General features: G+C 41.1%; 1 protein-coding gene across 6 annotated transcripts in view; it reads left to right on the plus strand.

The window, feature by feature from the left end:
* MAMDC2 (MAM domain containing 2) overlaps positions 1-23537 on the plus strand; it is a 130180-nt gene extending 106643 nt beyond the window's left edge. For 5 of the 6 annotated variants that reach the window (XM_059724782.1, XM_059724781.1, XM_019478068.2 and 2 more), the window contains 5 exons: positions 3745-3838; positions 5393-5545; positions 18489-18748; positions 22119-22203; positions 22537-23537. In XM_059724782.1, the coding sequence (XP_059580765.1) occupies positions 3745-3838; positions 5393-5545; positions 18489-18748; positions 22119-22203; positions 22537-22601 (657 nt within the window). In that variant the 3' untranslated portion in view covers positions 22602-23537. Of the gene's footprint in view, positions 1-3744; positions 3839-5392; positions 5546-18488; positions 18749-22118; positions 22204-22536 lie in introns of those variants that run through there. The other variant, XM_019478069.2, reaches the window with a different exon arrangement.
* Positions 23538-23893: the final 356 nt, after the last annotated feature.

Genomic DNA, 23893 nt, shown 5'->3' on the forward strand with positions numbered 1-23893 from the left:
AGCTGACTTGCTGTTGTGGTTCAGTGGTAGAAACCTTGTCTGCCATGTGGTATATGATTCCCAGAGGTGTGCAGACCTGCAGGCCTTAGGCACCGAACACCTGGACTCAGTCGGGCTTTTGGATTCTGTCTTTATATTCTAAAGGAGGAACAGAAGGTCTTGGCAGCCTCCACTCCTTTATACTCCTGCCTAGGCATATGTGTTGAAGGTCTGGGTGATCTCTCATGCATACACCATGATCCAAAAGGAATGACGGTTGCCTACTACTCCTATTTTAAATCAATATAGTTAAATGATGCAGAGACTGCATGGGCATTCTTATTTTGGTTTGAGTCACTTATTTTATTGAAGTTTGCTTAGTATATTTCAGTTAATTTAGTGAAGTCAGTTTCTATTGATTTAAGCAGTCAGAGCAAGCCTGATTTAAGCTGGAATTAAGCAGTCTTTTGCATCAGTTGAATTTCACTACATTTAAAAGAATTTTGTGTTTAATTTTTTTTTTTTTTTTGTCTAGCTGAGCACAGAGGTAGCCAGTGTAATTCTCCACTTGCTCTACTAATGACATGTATTTATTTTATGGTAATGAAGCTAGCATAAACCAGTAACTAAGTGAAGAATCAGGCCTAGAATTTTATTTTATGAAAAAGTTATGAACTAAACTAGCTGCATGAAAACAGCTTACCTTCCTTTCATCAGATTCAGCTAGTTCCTCCCTTTTCCTTCTGGCTGGGGGTCTAGTTATCAAACTGAAACAAACCTTTCCCTTCTGGGGTAAACAGGAAAGAAAAAACAGATCTTTGGCTTGAATTAAGGTCTGGGCATACCTTCTCCCCATTTTTTAGGGATTTGCTTCTCTTCATGTGGGGTTCCTTTCTCCAGGTCCTCTTGCACCTTATTTTGCAAATTTCTAATCAAATCTTTCCTCTTATCCTCCTTGGTAGAGGGACCCAGAGCAGGGTACCATTTGCTGCTCCAGAAGATAGACTGCAATACACAAAAAATCCATCCTCAGTTTTCCTGGTATATATGCAGAAAAGATAGAGGAAAGGATCGGGAGCAAATTCTCCCTAATCCAATATAACTTCTGAGTTAAAATCTAATTCTGCATAATGACAGAGTGAAAAACACGACTATTGTGCTAGCTACTTTGGGTTCAGCATTACAAACTGCTTGAGTTCTTGCAATTTCTGTTTAATATGAATATGGTGCCTTCTATTGTACCAGTTACTGACAGCATGGAGGATGAATTACAAGAATCTAACATTGATCTTTTTTGATGCTGTAGATCAAGGAAATTGGTTAAACACTGGGACATCAATCAAATAAGCTTCCAGATATTGATGCAAAAGTTTGGAAACAGATGCTAGACAAATGCCCTGGGCATTTCCCATTGCTGGAAAAAAAAAAAGAGGCAAAGCAAGAAAGCACTTTTTTAGCTTCAGTAATTCTGGCAATGACTGGTTGCATCTAGTAATGTTTTCCAATTTCACCTCCAGGACATAATGCAAACCCATGAAAGTTTGTTTATCTAGTATGAAGCAATTAATATATTGTTCATTTGTCATGTTAAATAAAGCAAGCCTAAGCTGAACACAAACTTGTTCTTTTTTCCCTATTCCTCACTCAATACGTGTGATAGCTCAGCAGGGATGTCTTATGGAAAAATTAACCTGGGAAATATTTTAACTCTAAATTAACGTAAATGTAAGTAAATGAATGAATGAATGAATGCAAATGTCAAAAAATGCCAATATCAAATGCTGTCATTTCTGCCCAGTGTACAGAAAGGATAGACTATTTTTGTGACTGTAACAATATTCTCAATATTAAGGTAAGGAACAATAGCCTCGAATTGCATCAAGGGAAGCTTAGAGTCAATATTACAAATAACTTTTTCACAGAAAGAGTGGTTAAGCATTGGGGAGGGACGTAGAAACAGCATATAAGCCTCTGTTTGCAGCTTTTTTGTCCCTTTTGTGAGCTGTTTCTGCTTGAGCACCAGGAAGGCCCCTTGTTACAGGCTACCATCCCTGCTGTTTTCATCCCACTGTGCCTTAACACACACACAGTCACACATGTCATGAGTTTTGCTTGTCAGCACCTTGATGTACAGTTTTTCAGAAACCCCTGTACTTATCTCCTTGAAACCTGGCAGGCCTCATGCGCTCAGAAGGGCCTACCGTCCCTGTTGTTTTCATCCAAATTTGCCAAAACGTGACAAAGTTATAGGTATTTCAGTGATTCCTCTATGGCTGAATCACCGAATGTTGCCAAATCTTCCCAAGCCGATTTAGCCAAATTGATTCGGGACAGTGATCCAAATTTCTGAATTGAATCACTGTCCTCTGAATCAGGCAAATAAGAATCAAATACTTCCCTATTCACACAGGCCTACTGGAAACCATACAGGGATGTTATCTACATTCCTCAAGTATGTTTGTAACAGTTTACAAAATAAATAGTCTGTAGTATTGGGACTGGTGGTTTCAATGTACAATACTTTTGAACAGTGAAAATTGCCCAGTGCAAGTAGCATAATTCATATAGTCTCTAAAGGTTTAAATGTAGTTATCCATTTATTCATAATTCATTCTCATTAAATAAGTAATACATAGTGAAGCAATATGGCATAACCCTGTTTAAGGAGGCGTGACGGATCCTGTTAAAGACAATGAAAAATTATTTAAAAATTCTACATGGTTTTTATACAATAACAACATTTCACTAAGAGCCAAAAGTTATAAATCACCATTGAACCTCAAATATGTAGATGAAGGATTTGCAGCCTGCACTGGAGTGTGAGTCAGCCATGAGCAAAATTTATCCTGGCTCCAGCCAGTACCTTATATCTTGTCAGAAAGAAATAGCTTTGGAAAGCTTCCCAAAAATGATGGCAGCAAATTCCTTTTGTTAAGGTTGGACACACAATTTATATTATTCACTGTACCGCTTCCCAGTAACAAGTTTTAGTTAATAAACCTTACTCCTTTTCAGTTAATTCAAACTGCGCCAACCTTGGACCAAGGGCAGTAAACTCTCCCTCACGGTTTAAGTGATTTTTCTACATTCTGTGTCCTGTGTATTGGTTGCAGATTTCATAGTTGAAAACCTTATCTCCTATGACAGAATTCATTCTTGGCTAAATGAGATGTTTTGGACCCTGTTTTTACATTTCTCAGCACCCAGATGGACACTATATGGCTTATGATTAGCTTCTCCAGCCTTGTGCTATTATTCAGTATTATGACTTCATGTAATCTGTATTCAGCAATTTCATCTCTGTAGTCCCCAAGGTAGAGTATGCCTGGGTCATTTCAGGGAATTATTCTCTCATGCTTGTTTTCACTATTGTACAGTTAGGGCTAAATTCTGAGAGAGGTAGCAAGGTTGAGACATATTATGCTTCTTTTTTGAGCCAGTTTATTTTGTATTGCAAAAGGATTATATAGAGTCAAACCCTTGATAATTTTCTTTCTCTTATGCTAGTAAAATTGTGTACCCTAATAAAATGGTAACTGTATGTAGAGATAAATTATTTGCTATAAAATAAAATATAGTAATTTACTATGATTGAATATGAAGTTTTAAATGACACTGAAGCTTTGACAAAATTATAAAAACTTCTTTTATACTTAAAATTTTTAAATTGCTAATGTGCAAAGAAAAGACTGTAATTGTGGACTACATATGGTGCTAGCTTTTATTGAAAAAACAATTCTGAGTTGTGGTCTTCATATACTATAGGTTGTGTTTGTGAGCTGGTGCAAAAGCTTTTGGGACTGTGGGCATGTGGCTCTGGATGATATATCAGTGAGCCTGGGAAGCTGCCAAGCTGCTGGTAAGACGATGTGCATTTGACATTCCTAATACATTTTGTTCTGCTCCAGCTACTGTCCAATCTCATCCTGTGATACAAAAGTCCTCCTTGTATGGCCATTGGCTTAATCTAACTGATACTTTTCATTTCATAACTAGCTGCAGTACTCTCACGTTTTCTAACCCAAAACTTCTGGTTTTGCTGCTTTGTAGCGAGGGACAAATTTTATTCTCAAAGACTCTGGAGTGAATCCTGATTAACTCTTTTGATTCCAGTGGAAGTTTATTCCAAAGCTAAAACTTGAGTAGACATTCTTAAAATGTCTTTTGCAATAAAAATCAGCATCAAGCTTTTTACTGGTATTTGGCATGATTTCTCCTTATTCCTAAGCTATTTTGACTGGGAATGAGGAGAATGTGGTTATTAGTTTAGATAGGCTAGAAGCAGGGCATGCCCTACTTCTACTTCTCTCTATTGCAAGGTGAGTAAAAGGGGGGAAAAGGAGCTTGGAGGAGGATAATGCTAAAATTCAAGCTACATGTTATTCTGTAGATATACATATTTTTATATTGTATGTCAATTGGGGACTGTCCATTCTTGGGGGTCTCATGCCAACCTCTGGTATTATGTCTCCTGAGTAAAATTCCACAATTCATCCATTTATTGATCCTTGGACACCATCCATGACTGCTGGGATTAGATCTTGTAAAAGTTTCCTTTTGGAAACCTGTGACAGCAGTTGATCATTTAGCTCATGCATTGGGACTCATAGCTGTTTCCAGCACAAAGGTGGACAATATTAAGGGCCAAAGAGTGTGGAGAATCTAGTGGGATAGTACAAGGTGAAATATTCAGGAACAAATCACTGATATAGAATGCTTGAAAGGCGTTTCTTTTTTTACTTACCTGATAGATTCTCAGTTCTGGGTTCCTTTGGCATGCTCTACATCCTTCTGCACGCTCTGTTCCTTCAGTATCAATTAATGTTGTTTCAAAGTATTTTAGGGGTGTGAGCTCTGACTATGGCTGTATGTGATATTACCAGTTGACGCAAAGAAAAGACAGAACCCTGAATAGAGGTCTTGGCAGGCCTAATCTTTCCCAGTTGACTTCAAACTGCAGTGACCCTGATCCGAAGGCAGGATCTGCTAATGCAGATCCCTGTGTACATCATGACCTATTATGTCTGCTTGGGACACCATGCTGGTAGATAGACATATACTAGCAGAGGTCTATGCAGGATAAAGTCTACAGCAAGCAGACTGCCTATTAGCTGAACAGCTAGGTTATCGAAAAGGACATTCATATATTACTTTTAAATGAGAATATTTTAAATAATAAAGCTCCCCAAATATGAAATTCAGATCCTCGCTAGGATCCAGCGTTATAAAGGAGTGGGGTTTATATCTGTTGTTTACACCTGGAACCATCTGGTATACATTGTGTACACCATATGTAACTACAATATATCAAGATAGATATATATCAAATTGATGGATAAGCAAAATAAAGTATGTAAATTATCTATCCACATAGCTAAGAACATGGATTTGTAACTCTGTTCTTTCATTGCAGAGACACTGCCAGCTTATCCTGGAGAATGTACTTTTGAAAAAGGTGAATGTGCATTCACCCAGGAGAGGAGAAACCGAAGCAGTTGGCATAGGAGGAGGGGTCAAACTCCCACTTCTTACACTGGACCCAAAGGAGACCACACTACTGGGGTAGGTGAGTGAATTAAACTTCACGTTGAATTTTTGAGCAGAGAGCAACAGTTTTGTGATGTCTTACAGCAAAGAAAAATGTTTTACTGACTGTAACAGGGTGGCAACCAGCCCTATTGAGCAGCTGCAGCTGTGGGGAGACTGGTGTTAAAGGTGTGGCTCACTGGGAGCTTAAAAACCCTAGAGAAAAAAGCAGCAGGGGAGCAAACCGTGAAGGAATACTTGTGAGTCAAAGGCAAGCTGTGGCCTAAATAGCTAGCTGTACAGAGGGGCCAGACTGCTGTGCTGGGGGCAGAGCCACAGGAGTCCCTTCTCAGGGTCTGTTACAGGACAACAGGGTTTTCCTTGCTTGTTTTGTTTGTTTAAAGACCCTGTTTTATTGTGTGAACTAGCTGAGGAGCTTCTCGGAGAGCAAAGCCTGCCTGAAGAAGCTTGCAGGTGAGGCAGCCTGCTTATGCTTATTCAGAATTACTGTTGAATAATATAGATACCTGAGAAAATGAGCAAGCAAAAACCCTGCACAGTCTTGTAAGGCACTGGTGCCTGGGACAGAAGTTCCATAAACTGGTTTGACCTAAATCAGTTAAGTCTGATACTACATCCAACCTGGTTTATCTTATAGTTTCAGCTATTTTGAAAGCAGTTTAAGTGCACTGAACTTCTGTTGTCTTACAGATTTGAACCGGTTTCTGGTCACTTAAATCGGTTTATGTGTAACTTCTGTCCCTAACCCTATAGATAAACTAGGCTTTAGAATGTGATGTTTAATGTTTGCATCATCTGCCTGGACATGGTTCTGAACTGGTAAACAAAATTTACACAAAAGGAGATTAGTGAGTACATCTGGATAATTACAGTTGCTTGCAAACAAATCCATTGTTTCCCATAAAGGAAATGTCTTATTGCTGCTGCGGCTCTGGCCCTGGTCCCAACCCAGACCCAGGGCTACAGCTGTTGCTGGTGGCTCGAGCTAGCTTGCACAGTGGGGAAAGGGAGCATGAGATGGGAGGAGCATGGCGGGGGGGAGTGTGGAGGATACTGTGTGCAGCCTGGGGGGAGTGTGGGGGAAACTGTGCAACGGTGGAGGAGCTGCTGCTAGTCCAGTTTTGGCCCTGACTTGGGCCCAGGGCCTGGGCCAGCCTGGAACTGTTCCTGCTGCCTGGATGGGGCTGAAACCACTTTGTGCTCCATGCCCTTATCCAGAGTTGCTGCCAGAGCAGCTGTATAGGGTAAGTGGGTGGGTGGCATGTGGCAAGTGGGGGCAAATGCACAAGTGGGGCAAATGCCTGAGGGGACAGACATCAGGGGAGGGGAGGGTGGTAAGCATTGAGAGTGGGATGGAGGCACCAGGGAGGCAAGGGGTGGGGGAGGAAGGGGTCAGGCTGCTTGCCCCTCTGCTGCTGTTTCCCGTGCCATAGCAGTGCAGGGGTGGATGGATTTAAGACAAACCTTCCATAATTAGAATTAATAATGGAAAATTCTAACAAATTTATAATTCTCCATGTATGGAATCTAATTATTGGAGGTTTGCCTTAAATTCATGATTATATTGAATTTGGTTAAATGTGGTAATTACTGTTTAATCACATTTCAAAACATTAAGTACATTAAAATGAAATCCTTTCATAGTATATTGAGAACAGAAAACACTGATATGCCAGAGATGAATTTATGTGATCTGCCATTTGGTTGGGTATTTATTACAGTGTAAAGCAGTATCAACCTTTTCTTCAGTCTGGGGATCTGGGCCATCACTTGTTAGGTTGCTCCTTTATTCTGAATGCTAAGGGGCTAAATAGCACCTTTGCCCATTCTTGCACACAAAGCCAAGTCTAGGACAGCAGTCATTTTTCCTTTTTAGATGAGTCAATAGAGCTGCTTGTGCGGGCTGGGCCCCGATCCCGCCACCACGCGCGAGTCGGGGGGGGCGATCCGCGGCCCGTCTTTTGCGCACGCGGGCTGTGGCCAGCTGCCCGGGCACGCGGGGTCGGAGAGAACTGGCGGCGAGCTAGAATTAGTCACAAACGCGTAGTGGTTGATTGAAAAGATTGTTTACTTACACCCAAGGATGGTAGTGGTGTAGGCTGGACAGGTTTCCAGGCTCAGCTCCGCTTAGATCCTCGCTAGAGGACCACGACAAATTCGATTGCTCCCACGGAGTTGTTTAGGCTCCGCGGGTCTCGTTTGGTTTCTTGGTTCCCCGGAGTTGTTTAGGTTCCGTGGGTTCGAAGATTAAGTTTACAGGAAAGGGATACGTCTGGGATTGCGATCGGCGACGGGGAGAGGCCAGAAGCGAAAGCTCCATAGGTTCGGTTATTAAGCCTCTATTGCCTGCTTAGGGGAGGGAGGCGTGTTGGGTCCGCGAGGGTCCGCAGCACTTGGAGATCTTCACACAGAGTCTCTCTCTCCCTCCCTCCGACTTGGGCGGAAGCTACCCAAGCCTTTTATACGGCCAGCAAGCCAATCGCTAGCCGCCACGTGTGCCTACATTTGGAACTGGCCAATAATGTGGCGCGAATCCAAATACAAATGGCAGGAACTCCTTTGCAACGTGCATCACTAGTATGCAGCAAAGAAATGCACCCTGCAAAGAAGCTGTAATTTGGCGGGAAATCCCCTGCTGCACCAGAGTTCTCTCCCGCAGCAGAGAACTCTATCGTGCAAAGAAAGCTACAACCAACGGGAAAATAATTTAGCGGTGCCGAAGCACACACAAACAAAAACCACAACTTTGGGTTGTGACATCCCCTCTTGCTGAGAGCATAGCTAAATTATGCCGTACTTTTTAGCAATCTAGAATTTTGTCGTAGTCATCAAACGAGTAAATAAGCAAACAAACAAATAAACAAACTAACATAAAATTCGCTGTCCTGGGATTAAGTTACATAACAATCAAGAAATAATAATCAACATAAACGCATAATCTGATTCATAACAAAATTGTACAATCAGGGCTTCAGTGGGCGTCGTGGCGAGGTCATACGTCAGGCCCTCACTTTTCTCGGTGATGTCGTCCCCCTTAGGGCTCCTCTTTGCCACGCACTCTGAATTTCGGATCTGTAAACAGAAAACTCTCAAAACAGATTAATGACCTTATTTAACAAACTTTTTAAACAATTTTCATGGCTCAATTAGATGAAATCGTCAAAGATTCATCATCTGGTTCTTCCAAATAACGGAAACCTAACTCATAAGCTAACTGCCATTGGCCTGCGATCCCTAAAATCCGAAGCTGCCGCTTGTTAAGTCCAGAACACTGTAGGAGAAATCCAAACATGTATCGCTCCTCTAGGGTTCTCGGTGGCAGTGGTGGGAGATCGGATCCACATCGTCTGGTGCCTTGAGGCCTGGTTGGGTGTTGACAGTCCCGATCAAAAGACAATCTTGGCTCCATCAGGATACACAGTCGTGGCAACTAACAAAGAAGATTACTCACGGGTTGATTTACCATTGGACTGAGCAGAATTTGAAGGACGACGATTTTTTTTGTCTGTAAATCTTGAGGCAACTGTCTAGGTTGTGAGAGGTTAGTGGAACGGTTCCAGGATCTCACAAGTGACGGTGAGGCCATGGTCTTATTCGCTGGAGTGATGTCAGTCCCAGTGCACATGCTCTCGGGTTCCAAGCACAATACGAGACACCAATCATTGCCAGCATAAGATGCTCTGCGCCGGTACGTTCTGGCCATCCTGCATGCCACATGTGGGCCTTTTGACTAATCAGTCCTGCAACAAGCGCTGGCAGTGGAATAGGCCAGTGAGTATTACATGTTATCATGTCGATGTCAGTGACATGTCCTCTACTCCACGAAGCTTGTCTCACTAAGAAGCTTGCTTCTTCTTGGTTCAGCAGGTCGGATCCAAGTTCTATGACTAAACGTCCTAACCATACAGCTAGAGTCTCTTCAGGTTGAATTTTTGATGCTCTACACAAATCCTGCAACTCAGCTCTGGTGCGAGCATAATAGGTAGTAGCAACTCGGTTAGTTGTTGTAGAACAAGCTGCTCCTTCAGGAGTCGTTGCTGTTATAGGCTGAACTGCTGCCGCGGGGGTTACTGCTGCTGTCGTTGCTTCAGGCAGGAGGGGCGGATGCACTCCTCCGCTTGACTCTCTCTTTCATCGGCAGGAAGGCGAGGTCGGCAGAGACGTCGCTGCATCGCTAGGCGGGGTTGCCGGCGACGACGCTGTGTCTATGGGCGGAGTCGCTGACCGAACTCTCACGGGTTCGTTAGAAGCTCCACCCTTCTTTTCCGGTTCTTCCACGCGGTCTCCCTCTTGCTCGGCGCCATCTTGGACTGGCGTTTCAGGCTCCTTTTTCTCAGCTGCTTCTTTGACCGATCAGATCGCCACCTGCAGCTGGGTTTTCAAACTTAAGTTTTTTTGCATTAAATCCATCACAGTACGAAAAGTTGTACCACATTCTCCCCCCTTCGTACTGCAAGGCCACTCTTTCATCCGCGGGGCGTTCCTCCATCTCCAGATCTTTGCGGAGCTCGGATGGAAGCTCGCGACCCCGTAATCTAGACATTACCATACACGGGGAGAACCGGCCGATCGGCTGTGGTCCCTCACTCTCCCAAGCATATCGTAGGCATCGGGCACACTCCCGGGTGAAAGTCGGGTTAGTTTCGCCTGCCGGGTTGGGTTCGGCGAGGGACACAGTATCGAGGGGCCTAAACAGGTCCCGCTCATCTCTCATTATACACCCGAACGCCGCAGGGAGCAAGTACACTTCCCTCTCTCTTGGGGCTCCGTCTTCGGAGATTCCCTCTTCTCCCTTTAGCGACAGACGTCCGCTTACAAATCTTTCACCCGTTCCGCCTGCCTGGTGGTAAGCGATATGCACCTCCAGATCCTCGAAGCTTTTCACTTGGCGTTGGTTATCGCGCCAAGGGCAGTTCTGAACCAACTCTAGCTCTAGCGTATTCTCTCCTGATCCCATCCTCGTTGCCATGTGTGGGCCGGGCCCTGATCTCGCCGCCACGCGCGAGTTGGGAGGGGCGATCCGTGGCCCGTCTTTTGCGCATGCGGGCTGTGGCCAGCTGCCCGGACACGCGGGGTCGGAGAGAACCGGCGGCGAGCTAGAATTAGTCACAAACATGTAGTGGTTGATTGAAAAGATTGTTTACTTACACCCAAAGATGGTAGTGGTGTAGGCTGGACAGGTTTCCAGGCTCAGCTCCGCTTAGATCCTCGCTAGAGGACCACGACAAATTCGATTGCTCCCACGGAGTTGTTTAGGCTCCGCGGGTCCGGTTCGGTTTCTTGGTTCCCCGGAGTTGTTTAGGTTCCGTGGGTTCGAAGATTAAGTTTACAGGAAAGGGATACGTCTGGGATTGCGATCGGCGACGGGGAGAGGCTAGAAGCGAAAGCTCCGTAGGTTCGGTTATTAAGCCTCTATTGCCTGCTTAGGGGAGGCGCGTTGGGTCAGCGAGAGTCCACAGCGCTTGGAGATCTTCACACAGAATCTCTCTCTCCCTCCCTCCGACTTGGGCGGAAGCTACCCAAGCCTTTTGTACAGCTAGCAAGCCAATAGCTAGCCGCCACGTGTGCCTACATTTGGAACTGGCCAATAATGTGGCGCGAATCCAAATACAAATGGCGGGAACTCCTTTGCAACGTGCATCACTAGTATGCAGCAAAGAAATGCACCCTGAAAAGAAGCTGTAATTTGGCGGAAAATCCACCGCTGCACCAGAGTTCTCTCCCGCAGCAGAGAACTCTATCGTGCAAAGAAAGCTACAACCGGCGGGAAAATAATTTAGCGGTGCCGAAGCACACACAAACAAAAACCATAACTTTGGGTTGTGACACTGCTAACAATCATGGGATAAACATAGTCTTTCTGTTCACGTTTGAAACCTGTGTGTTTATCATTCTAGCTGTGCTTCCATAAATTCCATTAATGGTAGCTGTGCCTGCACATAGAGGGGTTATCATTTTGATTTGTCTCTTTTCTGCTCAGCTTGAAGCCCTGTGTGACTGAAGACTTCACAGAATAAAAAGATTAATTTTCAAATGAATAACTATATTTGAATTATTACATTTCTCAAAATAAGACTTTATAATATAAAGGTTACTGCCAGTTTCCTTTATCACATCACTCATGAGACTGAAAAAATCCAATGAAAGACTCTGTTTCCTATTATATTTCTTTTAATAATTTGGACTTTGGACTGTGTGAAAGAGTTGGTTGCCATAGAAGACAGACGTGTTCAAATCACAAGTGACAAAACATTTCACAGCTTTGTTGGCCAGCATTCATAATAGAGACAGGTCTGTGTCTGAATAGGAAGGGAGTCTGAATGACCTGTCTACTTTCAAAAGTGGTTCTTCAGAAAAGCTGTTAGGACATTTTAGTAGAGCAATATGTGGAAATGCATACTCTCCCTCACTCTGCTTGACATTTTCTATAGGGAAAAAGAACTGGACTTTTTGGTATGTTAAATTACACATACATGCACAGTGTCTCGTTACCATAATGCATGCTCACATATCTAGAAATGCAATTACTAGAGAGAAAATGGCATTTTCAAAACATAAAAAATAGGTATTTATTTTCATTTTTCCTGACACTGTTAAACTTATTTTTCTTTTGCCAGCAGGCCTTAGATAAATGGAGAAGGAAGGATTTTAAGGCTGCTTAAAAGAGCATAACTTTACTAAACTGCTATGGTTGTTACCTCAGTGGAGCTAAGTTGCTTTACTACCAGGTGACAATCTGGTCTACTGTGTGACTGCAAGCTATAAAACCAAAAGGCCAAATTCACAACTTGTATGTGCATACTAATATCACACAGATTTTAATGATAGATGCATGCAGGGAAAGGGGTAGTTTGACCCTAAATGTCAAGTCTTGGTCCTAACTTGTGGACAGGGAGAATCACAAAAGTTCATTTTCTGTCTATATGCTGTTCAGCTGTAGCCTTACAGGTCCTGAAGACATAGCTCCATAGGATTTATCCCATGCAAAGACCAGTTGTTGCCTCTGTGAGTTTTCCACTGAGAAGAAAGAGGCAGAATAATGGGAGGACACTGAGTCCACTTTCATGGACTCCTTAATACAGAGCAGATAGAGGAGACTGGGGTCAGTGGGTGGTCTACATGAGATGCTTTACTGTGCAGTAGTGTAATTTACTACACAGTAAGTGTGTGCATCTACACATGCACATGCTTACTACACAGTAAACCTCATAATTGTGAGTAACTTTGCTTCCTGCAAATGCAAGTAGCAAATTTACTTGTGATTACTTACTGCACAGTAGTGCTAGTGTAGATACCTGATCAGGAGTAAATCTGTTGCAGGTCAGCCAGCCAGCAGTGGGTGCAAGATTGCTCCCTGTCTCCGGGAGCTGCCTGCTGCCAGGGTGGGCTCCACCACAGAAGCCCAGGAGGGGAGTATGTTCCCTTCCTCTGGCAGCAGGGAGCTCCAAGCTCCCCACTCTGAAATCATGATCAGGGAGCAGGGCCTGGAAGTTCCTTATCTTCCAGCCTCCATTTCACCATTGCAATCTGAGGCGGGGGGGTGGAGGGGGCTGGGAGATAGTTATCTTCATGGTCACGGACCTAGTACTGGGAGCTCCCTGCTGCTGGGGAGCTTGTTCCCTGCCCAGCTCAATGATCGGGATGCTGGGTGAGGAACAGGCAGGGGAGTGGCGATACAGGGAATGGTGATCTCAAAGCTGAGCAGGGAACAGACTGCTAACACAGTGATCACAGGTCCCAGCCCCATGCCCCAATTGGGGGATCAAGTCACTGGGCTTGGAAAGAGCTGCAGTGGTGATGTAGGTCCCAGCCCCTTGCCCCAATCGTCGAGTGAGGCAGCTAGCAGTGCGTCACCTCTGGGATCTTCCCTTCCCTTGCAGCTCTTTCCAGGTCCCCTGCCCTGCAGTCAAGGAGCTGGGGCCAGGAGCTCCCTGCTGCTGAGGCAGGGGGACATTGTCTCCACCATGGCAGCAGGCAGCCCCTTGGGGCATGGTGCAGTGGCCCAACCACAGGCAGAAGACAGCTGTCTCCTGGCCCAGTGCTTCCTGCCAGCCCCTGGGCCATCACCATTCCCCCTGGTGGCAGAAGGGGCCCATTTCAGGGCCCCAGGAAGCAGAAAAGTTTGCTGCCATTATCAGCAAATCTGCTCCTGCTTCCCTGCACGTGTAGACACCTGCCCAGGAGTGTTTACTCACAAGTAGTTTACTCACGAGTAAACTGCTCCCACATCAAATGCATGTGTAGACATACCCAAGGCTCATCTACATGACATGCTATGTCACCATAGCGATGAGCTATGTAGGTGACGTAGCTCGTTGCAACAGTGACGTAGGGTTGGAAACGACCTGTGGGTACTGTGCAGTCAGGGGCACATGTAGATGCATCCCCAGTGCAACAAAAAGAGATATAGATGCTTGGGTCTGAGAAATACAAGGGAATTATCCTTAACTCCCAATTGTTTTTGGAAGAACACTTCATCCATGACATGCCCATTCTGTTTTCATTGTATGTGGCATTTTGTTCCTTCCTTCATAATATTCCCAAAATCTGAAGGATTAATCTCAGAAGATTAAAACAAGAGACAAATGTATCAACCTAAATCTTATTGTATCTTCACCCACATTAAGCATATTGCTTTGTTAAATGAGATGCAAAATACTACATCTCTGTCCCCTCCAATGCAAAAGATTTGGAGCATAAAAGAGAAATTACCAGCATATGAGATGAAGGATGCCATTTAGATGTTAACAGAATACATGGAATGGCTATATATTTAAGAAAAGAAAGCTGTAGGTAGTACAGTTCTCACATTTAGCTAGGCAGTTAATTATGCAGGATGTAACTCTATATAGGAGACAGTGGACGTATGATATCCTTTTGCTGTTTAAAGTCATCAGGGAAATTAGACTGACAAGGGTTTTTCTCATGTTTATGTAAAGACCTAAATTAGGAAGCAGTTTACCTTCTGCCTAAGCTAAAGCTTGCTCATACCAAAGAAGATGACAATTCTACTTTGGATCATTTCTGACATCAATTCACAAAGGAAGCAACCTAATTAATAGAACTTCCCATGTGCTTGCTCTATAACTTGGCTGCTTGAATATTATAGGTCACCTACTAGGTTCAGATACATCAGTGAAAGAAATTTAGTAATAAAGACACCGATTTCAGCATCATTAATAAAATATGCCCATACCAGAAAGCCTATGACCTATATATCACTTGCATTCTTAAAATGCTGAAGTGAACTTAAAAGAATGTACAGGCCAGGTACAGACATTACACTTTTATTGGTATGAGTGATCAGAAACCAGGCTATACCTATAACAGAATAGAAGTTAGGTACACAAAACTGGCCTATACCCATAACAGAACAGAAGTGAGGCACACATAGAATGGTTTAAAAATTATGGAACACAGTCTAAGATTTCCTCCTCCACCTCCCACCAAAGGTCAGATGTGCGTTGTGTTCGCTGCTGATCTAAACTATGCCTCTTACAGAAAACCGCACAGCTTAGATTGATTCTGCCTCAGGTTTTTTGAATGACTGTACCTAGCCATATAGTGCTTTGTATTGGTCCTGTTATACAAGGAAAAAGTTCACCTCTCATAGTATAGCTTCTTATAATAAGCTGAGCTTAGTTATAACGGTTTGAATAAGTATGGTGAACAGATGTTTACTTTAACCTAATTATAACACAATTTGTATTATTAAACATTCCAAAATGGCTTATTAGACATTATTTGGCTGTAGCTGAATATAAACCACGCTAACATTTTAGACATGATTGTTTCATTTTTGTATGCAGGTCTTACTCAGCTGAGTTGGAAGGAACCTGAAAAACAGTTTTGTTGCTTCTTAACAAAATGCCAAAGGCCTTTGCCTTCTTCCTAACCACAGCTTGTCTAAATTGTTAATGTACACAAACGGGCAGATGCTTGGCAGAACAATACTTTTCTATTCCCTGATACAGCTCCTCCAGTAATTACATTCTGGGAAGGATTTTGTTAATGCAGGAAATGAATGAGAAGTGAATAAAAGAGGGAAATATTCTTGACTTTACAGTGCTTTAGCTTTCTGTAAATGGATTCTACATAGTCAAAGCTCTGAGTACAGAACTAAGAGTGCACTTAGAAATGTTTCATCCTCACATGTAATTTTCACTATTTAAAGCAATTATATTCTGCTGCAGTCAATTATAGACTGTTGATTGCTGGTAGACATATTAATGAACTTTAGGGATAAGTAAGCTCTCATGTTCTAAAGAATTCCTGCCATGACATGGGAAATGAGAACTATAGCCAAATCAATTATAAAATTGAACACATTTTGACCAGATATAGTTGTTATTGTTAAATTAAGCAAAGGGAAATTTTAGGCTGAATATCAGGAAAAATTTCCTAATGATGATATCTTTTAGATGTGGAATGGCCTCGAAAAGGCAAATGATGGAAACTGTGTTGCTTGGCCATTAAACCTTGTGAAAAGAAGCAGAAAATGCAATACAAGGAACAGTCTCTCACTGGCAAGGGATGCACTAGATGACTTAATACAAATAGGTCTTTGCCATCTCTAACACCCATTTCTTTGGCATCAGTTGGATTTGCAAGTACCCAGTTAGGACGCAGGAATATTTTTTTTAGCGAGTTTTTAAAAAAATCCAACTGACTGACTCTTTTTTCTAAATGCCACTGTTTGCAGAATATGTCGATTTTATTATGGGGTATGTTATTCCCTTTCTGCACATAGTAAGACAACACTGCATCTAATTAAAATTTCCAGGATTGTTTTGGTTCACAACCAGGTTGTATTTCATAATGAAAGTCAGGCACAGATTTGTTGCTGTTTGTTTTTCTTTTCAAAGCATGGCATCATCATGGTATCATCTAAAGTTTTACTTTTTCAAATAGCCTATATAATCCATATTCTCAAAACTGGAACACCTTTGCTTGTTGAAGGAGCAATTGGAGAAATGTTCTGCCTTAGGGAATGTGTGTGCTGTTTTTAGGGTGCTCTCAAACTTTGAAGCAGACATTTAATTCGGATCTAGTGCCACTTTGTGTAATTGTAACCATTTAGGCAGCTAAGAGACTGGTGCTCTGACTTTCAAAGCAACTGAGAGGAGGAATATTTTGGGCCTCTTAGTCTTGATACTGTGACAAGAAAATATTTTCTGAAATTATATTAATTTATCTCACAGATACAGTGCATGAAAATGTGCTACCGAATTTATACGTAAATGAAACTTAGATTGAATTGAGTCATTCCAACTAATTTATAACTTGATTCGGCTCTCAAACTAAAACCAAGGACTTCTGTTTTATTATACTGCATTACTGTAATGACCAGTTTGGATTTTTACTTCAAAAATAACTTTTAAGCATAGTGGCAGTTTAAAATCTTTGCAGCTACTGCATGCATTTAGTTCTGTATAAATAGCCTAGGGGCTTTCCTCTAACAGATTACAGGGAATGAACCCTTGTTTGAAGATCAGTGGCTGTAGATATACCTCATTCCTCCCACCCTCCATTTCCCTCCTGTTCTTTCTCCTCACCAAAGAAATAATTTTAGCCACAGAGGAATTCTTCAGAATGATTTTAGATAATAGGGTGCTGGACATCATCAAAGGCATCCCTAGCATGGACCAGCTGTTCCTGCCATTCCTCACTCTTCTTCTGTCTCACTGATCCTTAAGAATTCTCTGTCTCTCCCAAGAGTGATGTAAACTCTGTTACTTATAGTGGTGCAAGGGCAGCTCTTGCTTGCCAACATGACAAGGAGGGCACAGTGGGAGCATAGGAACAGTTGCTGCAAAATTTGAAGTTACTTGTTACTGATGGAGTGCATGCCTCCAGATACAAACAGTTGCCATGCATAACAGATGGGACATTGGGATGTTTCCCAGTCTACTGATATATCAGTGCTCCAGCTTGAAATAGCTGAGTGATGACCCTCAGAGGAAAAGTAATTTGAATCATTTGTCTTCTACCAATTAATAACCATTTTCCTCACAATTCAGAGCATAAATCTTTCATGCGTTCTGATCAACCACTTCTCTTGACTTGTATCTTGTCTTATTCGTGGAAGCTGAATCGTGATTGATATCTTTTGTGGCAAAGACTTATTTTTATTCATTTGATGTATTAAAAGCATCAGTTCTAATCATAGCCCTTAGTTTTGCCCTTTTGTATATCCATGAAACTACCACTCAGCTCCAGAATCATAGCATCATGGAGAAGTAGAGCGGGGAGGGACTTCCAGAGGTCAATTAGTCCAACCCCCACTCCCTGAGACGGGATCATCCCTATCCAAACCATTCCATACAAATTCATAATCTAAACCCAGTAAACCTTCAGCTTAGTGACACTGCCTCACTTAACACCTGAAATCAGTTGAAGCCCTGTTGATATATCTGAGGGAATAATTTGGTCCATATTTTAGCATGTTAAATTCATGGCTTTATTGAATTATTAGAGGTTGTGTCTTTGATGTAAATTGGTATTCCTTATGGTAAAGTATACTAAAAAGGAAAAAAAATCTCTACTCATTTCTATCAGTACAACTCCCCTGAACAGAGAAATATTTAAACCAGTGTATAATTTAAAAATATGCAACCTGTCTCTGAGATGTATTGACTAACTTCAGGCTTTTATTGCTGTCCTGTGATATACCATTATCAGCATCCAAGATAGATTATTTGAATATACATATACATTTTCCATTTGGTTTGAATGAATTACACAAAAACAGGTTTTTTGTGATTCATTAATTTATTATTATTCACATTATGGTGTTCCACTATATATCAGCAAGAGCTATCCCTTTGTAACTGTATTATGAGTTTGGACACACATTAATTAAAACATGTTTCATGCATGAGATTCTTATTAGAGGGCAGACTGAATGCAAGAACCATTTTATTTTACTAATATTTGGTCCTTTTTGTCTTTTTCCTTTCCAGGCTACTACATGTATATTGAGGCATCCAACATGATTTATGGACAGAAAGCACGTTTGACTTCAAGATCATTAAGAGGGATTTCTGGAAAACAGTGCTTAACATTTTTCTATAATATGTTTGGAGCTGGGACTGGAATATTAAATGTTTATATGAAAAAGGAAGGTGATAGTGAAGAGACTCTGCTATGGAGAAGAAGAGGTGAACAGAGCATCACCTGGCTAAGGGGCCTGATAGAATATGGCTGTGATACATACCATCAAGTAAGCAAAGAACTGAACCATGAAAACTAAACTACATTTTTTCTGGAATTCATTTTTAGCTTGGAGAATGGCTTCTATTTAACTATATATTAAAAATCCCCAAACTTTTTATATGGGGATCTGATGGAACTTGAATGGGACCTAAGCAGGAAGGAAATAACATTCCAGGTGCAAACAGAAGTAGCATTTAAACATGTCAAACACCTTTGAAATGCTTCAAAGGGTCAGCTTCATAAAAGCATGTGACCTTTGAAATGTTCCAAAAGCAGCTGAAGCTGCTCCAAAATATTACCCCTTTTGAAATAAGGTTCTGTTTTGAAGTATTTCACCTCTTTTTATGTCTGCAGAAAAACAGGGCACTCACAGGTATGACTGGCAGCCTGTCAGACTGCCTAGCATTTGGGTCCCACTCCTATGTCCTGGCTACTCTGGCACTTGGGATGCCAGGTCGGTGAAGCTTCCTGTAATTCTCCCAGGCTTAAGAATTTTGAAGTGTTCTAGCCAGCGGGCACCACAGGGGCTGAACACATGTCCCATGGCAGAAACTAAACCTTTAAAAAATATTTCAAGCCTGTTACACTTAAAATGTTCAAAAGTTACTTCTGCCTGCCCCCTCACATTGCTGTTAGACATTGTGTTCAATTTTGCCCATGACTGGAGAAATGGTAGAGACACTTCTTGTTCAGGATTTTTGACTAATGTTGAATATGACGTTACATCTGAACAAGATGAAAGATTAGAGAATTTACAATGGGGAGAATTAGATAGAGCAGTAAATAGGTAGCAAGTATAAAAATTATTTTGCCTGTATAATTGATGAGGTCATTTGTCTTTCTATATTAGAGTTATTTCAGTGGTATTGTTGTACCCTTTCTGTCTATGGTTCTGGTTATATCTGCTAGATCTCATTTCTTTCATATTTTATAAATGTCATCTTTTCTCTAGCTATAAAACAGTTTTGCAAGGAGTTGATATAATTCTAAAACTATGATAGAGTTCTTAGGTCTTTCCAAGGCTGTGGTTCTTCGAGTTTGGCACAAAGGCTAAGGGCTTGTCTACACAGAGGAATAGCGCTGAATAACTGATGCCTGCAAGCTCCCCAGTGGACGTACATTTTTCATAAGAGTGCCTTTTTGTAGGTTAGTGTAGTCCATTCTAAGAAATGAAAAATGGGCCCTACAAAATAGGGCAGTCAGTGTGGAATAAATGTCCACATAGGTATTAGTGTGGAATAGCTGCTATACTTTGAATTCATACCTTAGTTTAGTTTGTAATAGTGTCTCTGTTGTCTTGTTCTAACCTGAGGAAATAACTGCCAGTTAGGGGGCCAGTCCTGCACGATGGGATCTTTTCCACAGATGGGGTAACTCCACTGGACTCCTCTGGACCCTAGGGGCCATGCCACGTGTTTAAATTGAAGCTGGAAAGAAACCAGCTATGAAGTTGTTGCACATTTTCAAGCACTAACTTTGTAGCTGGTTGGCTTTTTATAGCTGGATGGACATTTTTATGGCATAATAATTACTTTGCATGTGTGGCCAGTCTAAATTTATTGCATTAGATATGTAATATGTGGCAAGGGCCTAACTGTGTTAATTCTTCATAGAGCTAGCTCTTCCAGATTAGTTTTGCAGGTTGACTTTTCCCATCTGAGGACATAGTTGCTGTGATTTCCTGTGCAGTTTTGTTTAATTCATTATGGAAGTCTAGCTGGTTGCTTGTGCGTGCACTATGTGGCAATGAGGCACTGAAGTGTGTAAATAATTTCACAGTATGGTTCCTGTTACTTAGAAATATACTGCAATCAAACCCCAAATCTGAGCACTACTAAATACTGGGAAAGTTTCAAACCAGATCCGATAGTTAGGAACCTCTAAATATTATAATGGTTAGAAATGCATAGGAAAGGACATGGTTGAAGTCAATGGAACACCTGAGTGATAATGGGAATTATTTACTGTGAGATATGTGAATGTATTCAGTCTGTATGTGTGAATCTAAAGTTACTGCTAATGGCAACGAATGTATAGTTTTACTCTATGTTTATAATATATTCTGTGCTTGCCAGTCTGGCAGAACACTTTCCCACACTTGTGGCTCGAGTTATTTATTTATGAATGCCTTTGTATAAACATAACATTTAGTATGAATGGTAACGAAATATAAGTGTAGGTTGATTTACAAAAAATGTTTTACACACCTACTGACCCAGTACTTTAATTGTACAGATATAAATATACACATTTTAAAAGGGAAGCAAGTCTATCTGCCCTTTTCTTAATACTTCTATATATTTTTGCTTGTATTCCTTCTCTATAACTGGCTTTACACTCCTCTGTCTATGTCACTATAGATCAATTAACTTTATCTTCAGTTAATTATGAACTCACTCATGATATGTCATTGTAGTGGGATATCAGTTTACATCATACAGTCTTTATTTCCCTCAGGCCAACTTGACCCACAGGGAATAACATAACTCAGCAAATAGCAGTGGCATCACCAATGAAGGGTTAACTCACAGTCTAGGATCTTTTCCCAGATCCTGAGAGGGCAACTCTGGCTCTGTGCTGCTTTCTCAGCACCACAGTCTTCTCTCTCTCTCTCTCTCTCTCTGAAGCGAGTTCCCTGGCTCAATGCTACAGCCTCTGGCTCCACAATACACAGTTATCTCAACCCTTCTGGTCTTTTCCCAGACCCTGGCTTGGTGGTGCAGCTGCCAGCCATGCAGTCTTCCCTCTCTCTTCCTCTGTTCTCTTGTGTCCTTTTCCTGGGAGCCTGTTAACTTCATTCAGGTCAGTCAACTATCCTTAACAGCTGACCCAATCTTCCAGGCAAGCCAGGCAGTCATTTTCCTACTGGCTGCAGACCTGAAGCATGTAGCCTGCTACAGTCCTGCAGTTAAGAATGTACATTCTAATAGTTTTAATATAACATTATAATTGCCTACTTTCTCTATTGGACCACTGGTCATCTAGAATACAGCTACTGGTAATTAATCTTTAGAGTCACTTATTCCAAATTCCTTAGCCAAAAGACTTCTATGAAGGAACTCTAGAATGGTGTCGTTTGAGTCAAAACCAGATAAACTCTTATATATATATATATTGGCGGTCTGTAGGATATAGCATTTGTGGCAGATTTCTGAGAACTCATGCTTTTGCTAAGAATGTCACATGCCTCAATTCTCTGACCAACTGGAATGAAATTTTTCTAAAATATCCTAGTGACCGATTACATTAAATTATTTTCCTAGAGCAGCCTTAGATGATGCATTGCATCTTACATTACAGCAATGTTTTCTATTTAGAAAAAAAGAATGTCTTCCAAGAGATGATACTTATGAAAACTGTGTGTTGTGTTTTTACAGATCGTATTTGAAGCAATTAGGGGAGTCTCCATAAGAAGTGACATTGCTATAGATGACATTGTCTTCCAAGCAGGACCCTGTATAGGTAAAAAAAAATGGACTTGCTTATTCAATTGGGAAATATCTAAGTTGCACAGATAGTAGGTTTAGTGATAATTGATACTTCTCCCTCTGAGTCATCACTGAATTAATCTTAGAGTAATACGGTGTTAAGAGATGCTGGGCTGCTGGTTGAGACATTTTTTGGATTAGATGTAAAAACAAAGTCTTGACAGTAAGTCAAATTTCCCTGGCACTCTTTGGAAACACATAGCTCTAGGCATAGTTTTTTATTTAAAACCCAGCACTAATTAAAGTATATAAAATGATGACCAAATATGAAAATACTTAAAATATTCTTCCCTCTTGTCTGCTTTAGAAATGGAAGACATGATTCTGCATTCATCAGGGTATTCTGAAGACCTCAATGAAATTGAATACTGAATACATTTTTCTGATACAGTTGAAGAACTACATAAGTTTTATATGTGAGGAACTGCACAACTCTGTGGGTTTTTTTAAAAGAATGATAAATACTGTACTGTTTTGAATATGTCACTGATATGTACAGCAGACTCGGAGCACTTCTGCTCTTTGCATTTGCAACAGAATTATTGACTCAGGGCTTTTCAAATATTTCTATTGTATTATGTTGTGTTTTGCATGTGACATCAATTATTACATAAGGGCTTTCCATTTTGCACAGATCATTCAAAAATACTTTAGAGCTTTTTTGTAAATCTTTTTGGCATATACGTAAAGAGAATTAAAATCTGATGTGCTATCTTAAATCTGCATTCAGTGAATGTTTTGGGTTGGGTAGAAAGTGGGTTCTGCTGTTTTTTATTTTGAGGCTTATACATATTTTGAAATAATGAAGTAAATAGTATTAGATGTTAGTAATACACTGCAGATTGAATGCAATTATTCATTATTACAAATCTCTCAGAAGATAATCTCATACTGGTAATACTTTAAATGTTCCATATGAATGCTTTTTTGTTATTTCTTGCCAGAGCAATTACAGAAATTAATCTATTTGTCATCCATGTGTATAACAAATAGACTTCCATTAATGTTCCAGTGCAATTCAGTGTAAGTTAATGCTTTATTAAAATGCAATGCTGTTGGCTTGCATGTCTTGGAGACAGCACACTTTTAAAAAAATGTAAACATAGTTATTTAAATAAATTGGTTTATACATTCACATAGAATATACTTTTTATATGCTGTACCCAACCACAACTAATTTTCATTTATGTTAATAAGAAATTGAGTTCACACAACATGTTAACTCATAGGACGTGATATGTGTGTTTTTGTATTCAAGATTGCTGTTATAAAATTACCCAGCTATCTAATAAAAGTAATTTTAAATAATTTATTTTATTGCTCCACTTTTCTCTAATAATTGCTATAATAATACAGTCAAGCCTTGAATTTTCAGATAATTAAAGGGCTTGATCCTTCAGTACATTTGGCATACCAGCAGCACAAAACATCCCTGCAGCCTGTTTATTCTGCTGTTAGTCATCATTCATTTCATCATTGGCTATCTCTCAATATGAGGATAATGTCTGCCAGGGGGTGATTTCTGGTGAGTTTTAAGGTGGCTGAGGAGTCCGATCCATGCTCTGCAAGTTTTTCCTCAGATATGACAAGTGGTGCCTTGGATGGGAGGGGGAGGGGCACAAGTGTTGGCCAGGACATTTGTGCACATTCCTTCCTCCTCTGCC

Source organism: Alligator mississippiensis, chromosome 3 (genome assembly GCF_030867095.1).
Source record: "Alligator mississippiensis isolate rAllMis1 chromosome 3, rAllMis1, whole genome shotgun sequence".
NCBI classification, from domain to species: domain Eukaryota; kingdom Metazoa; phylum Chordata; order Crocodylia; family Alligatoridae; genus Alligator; species Alligator mississippiensis.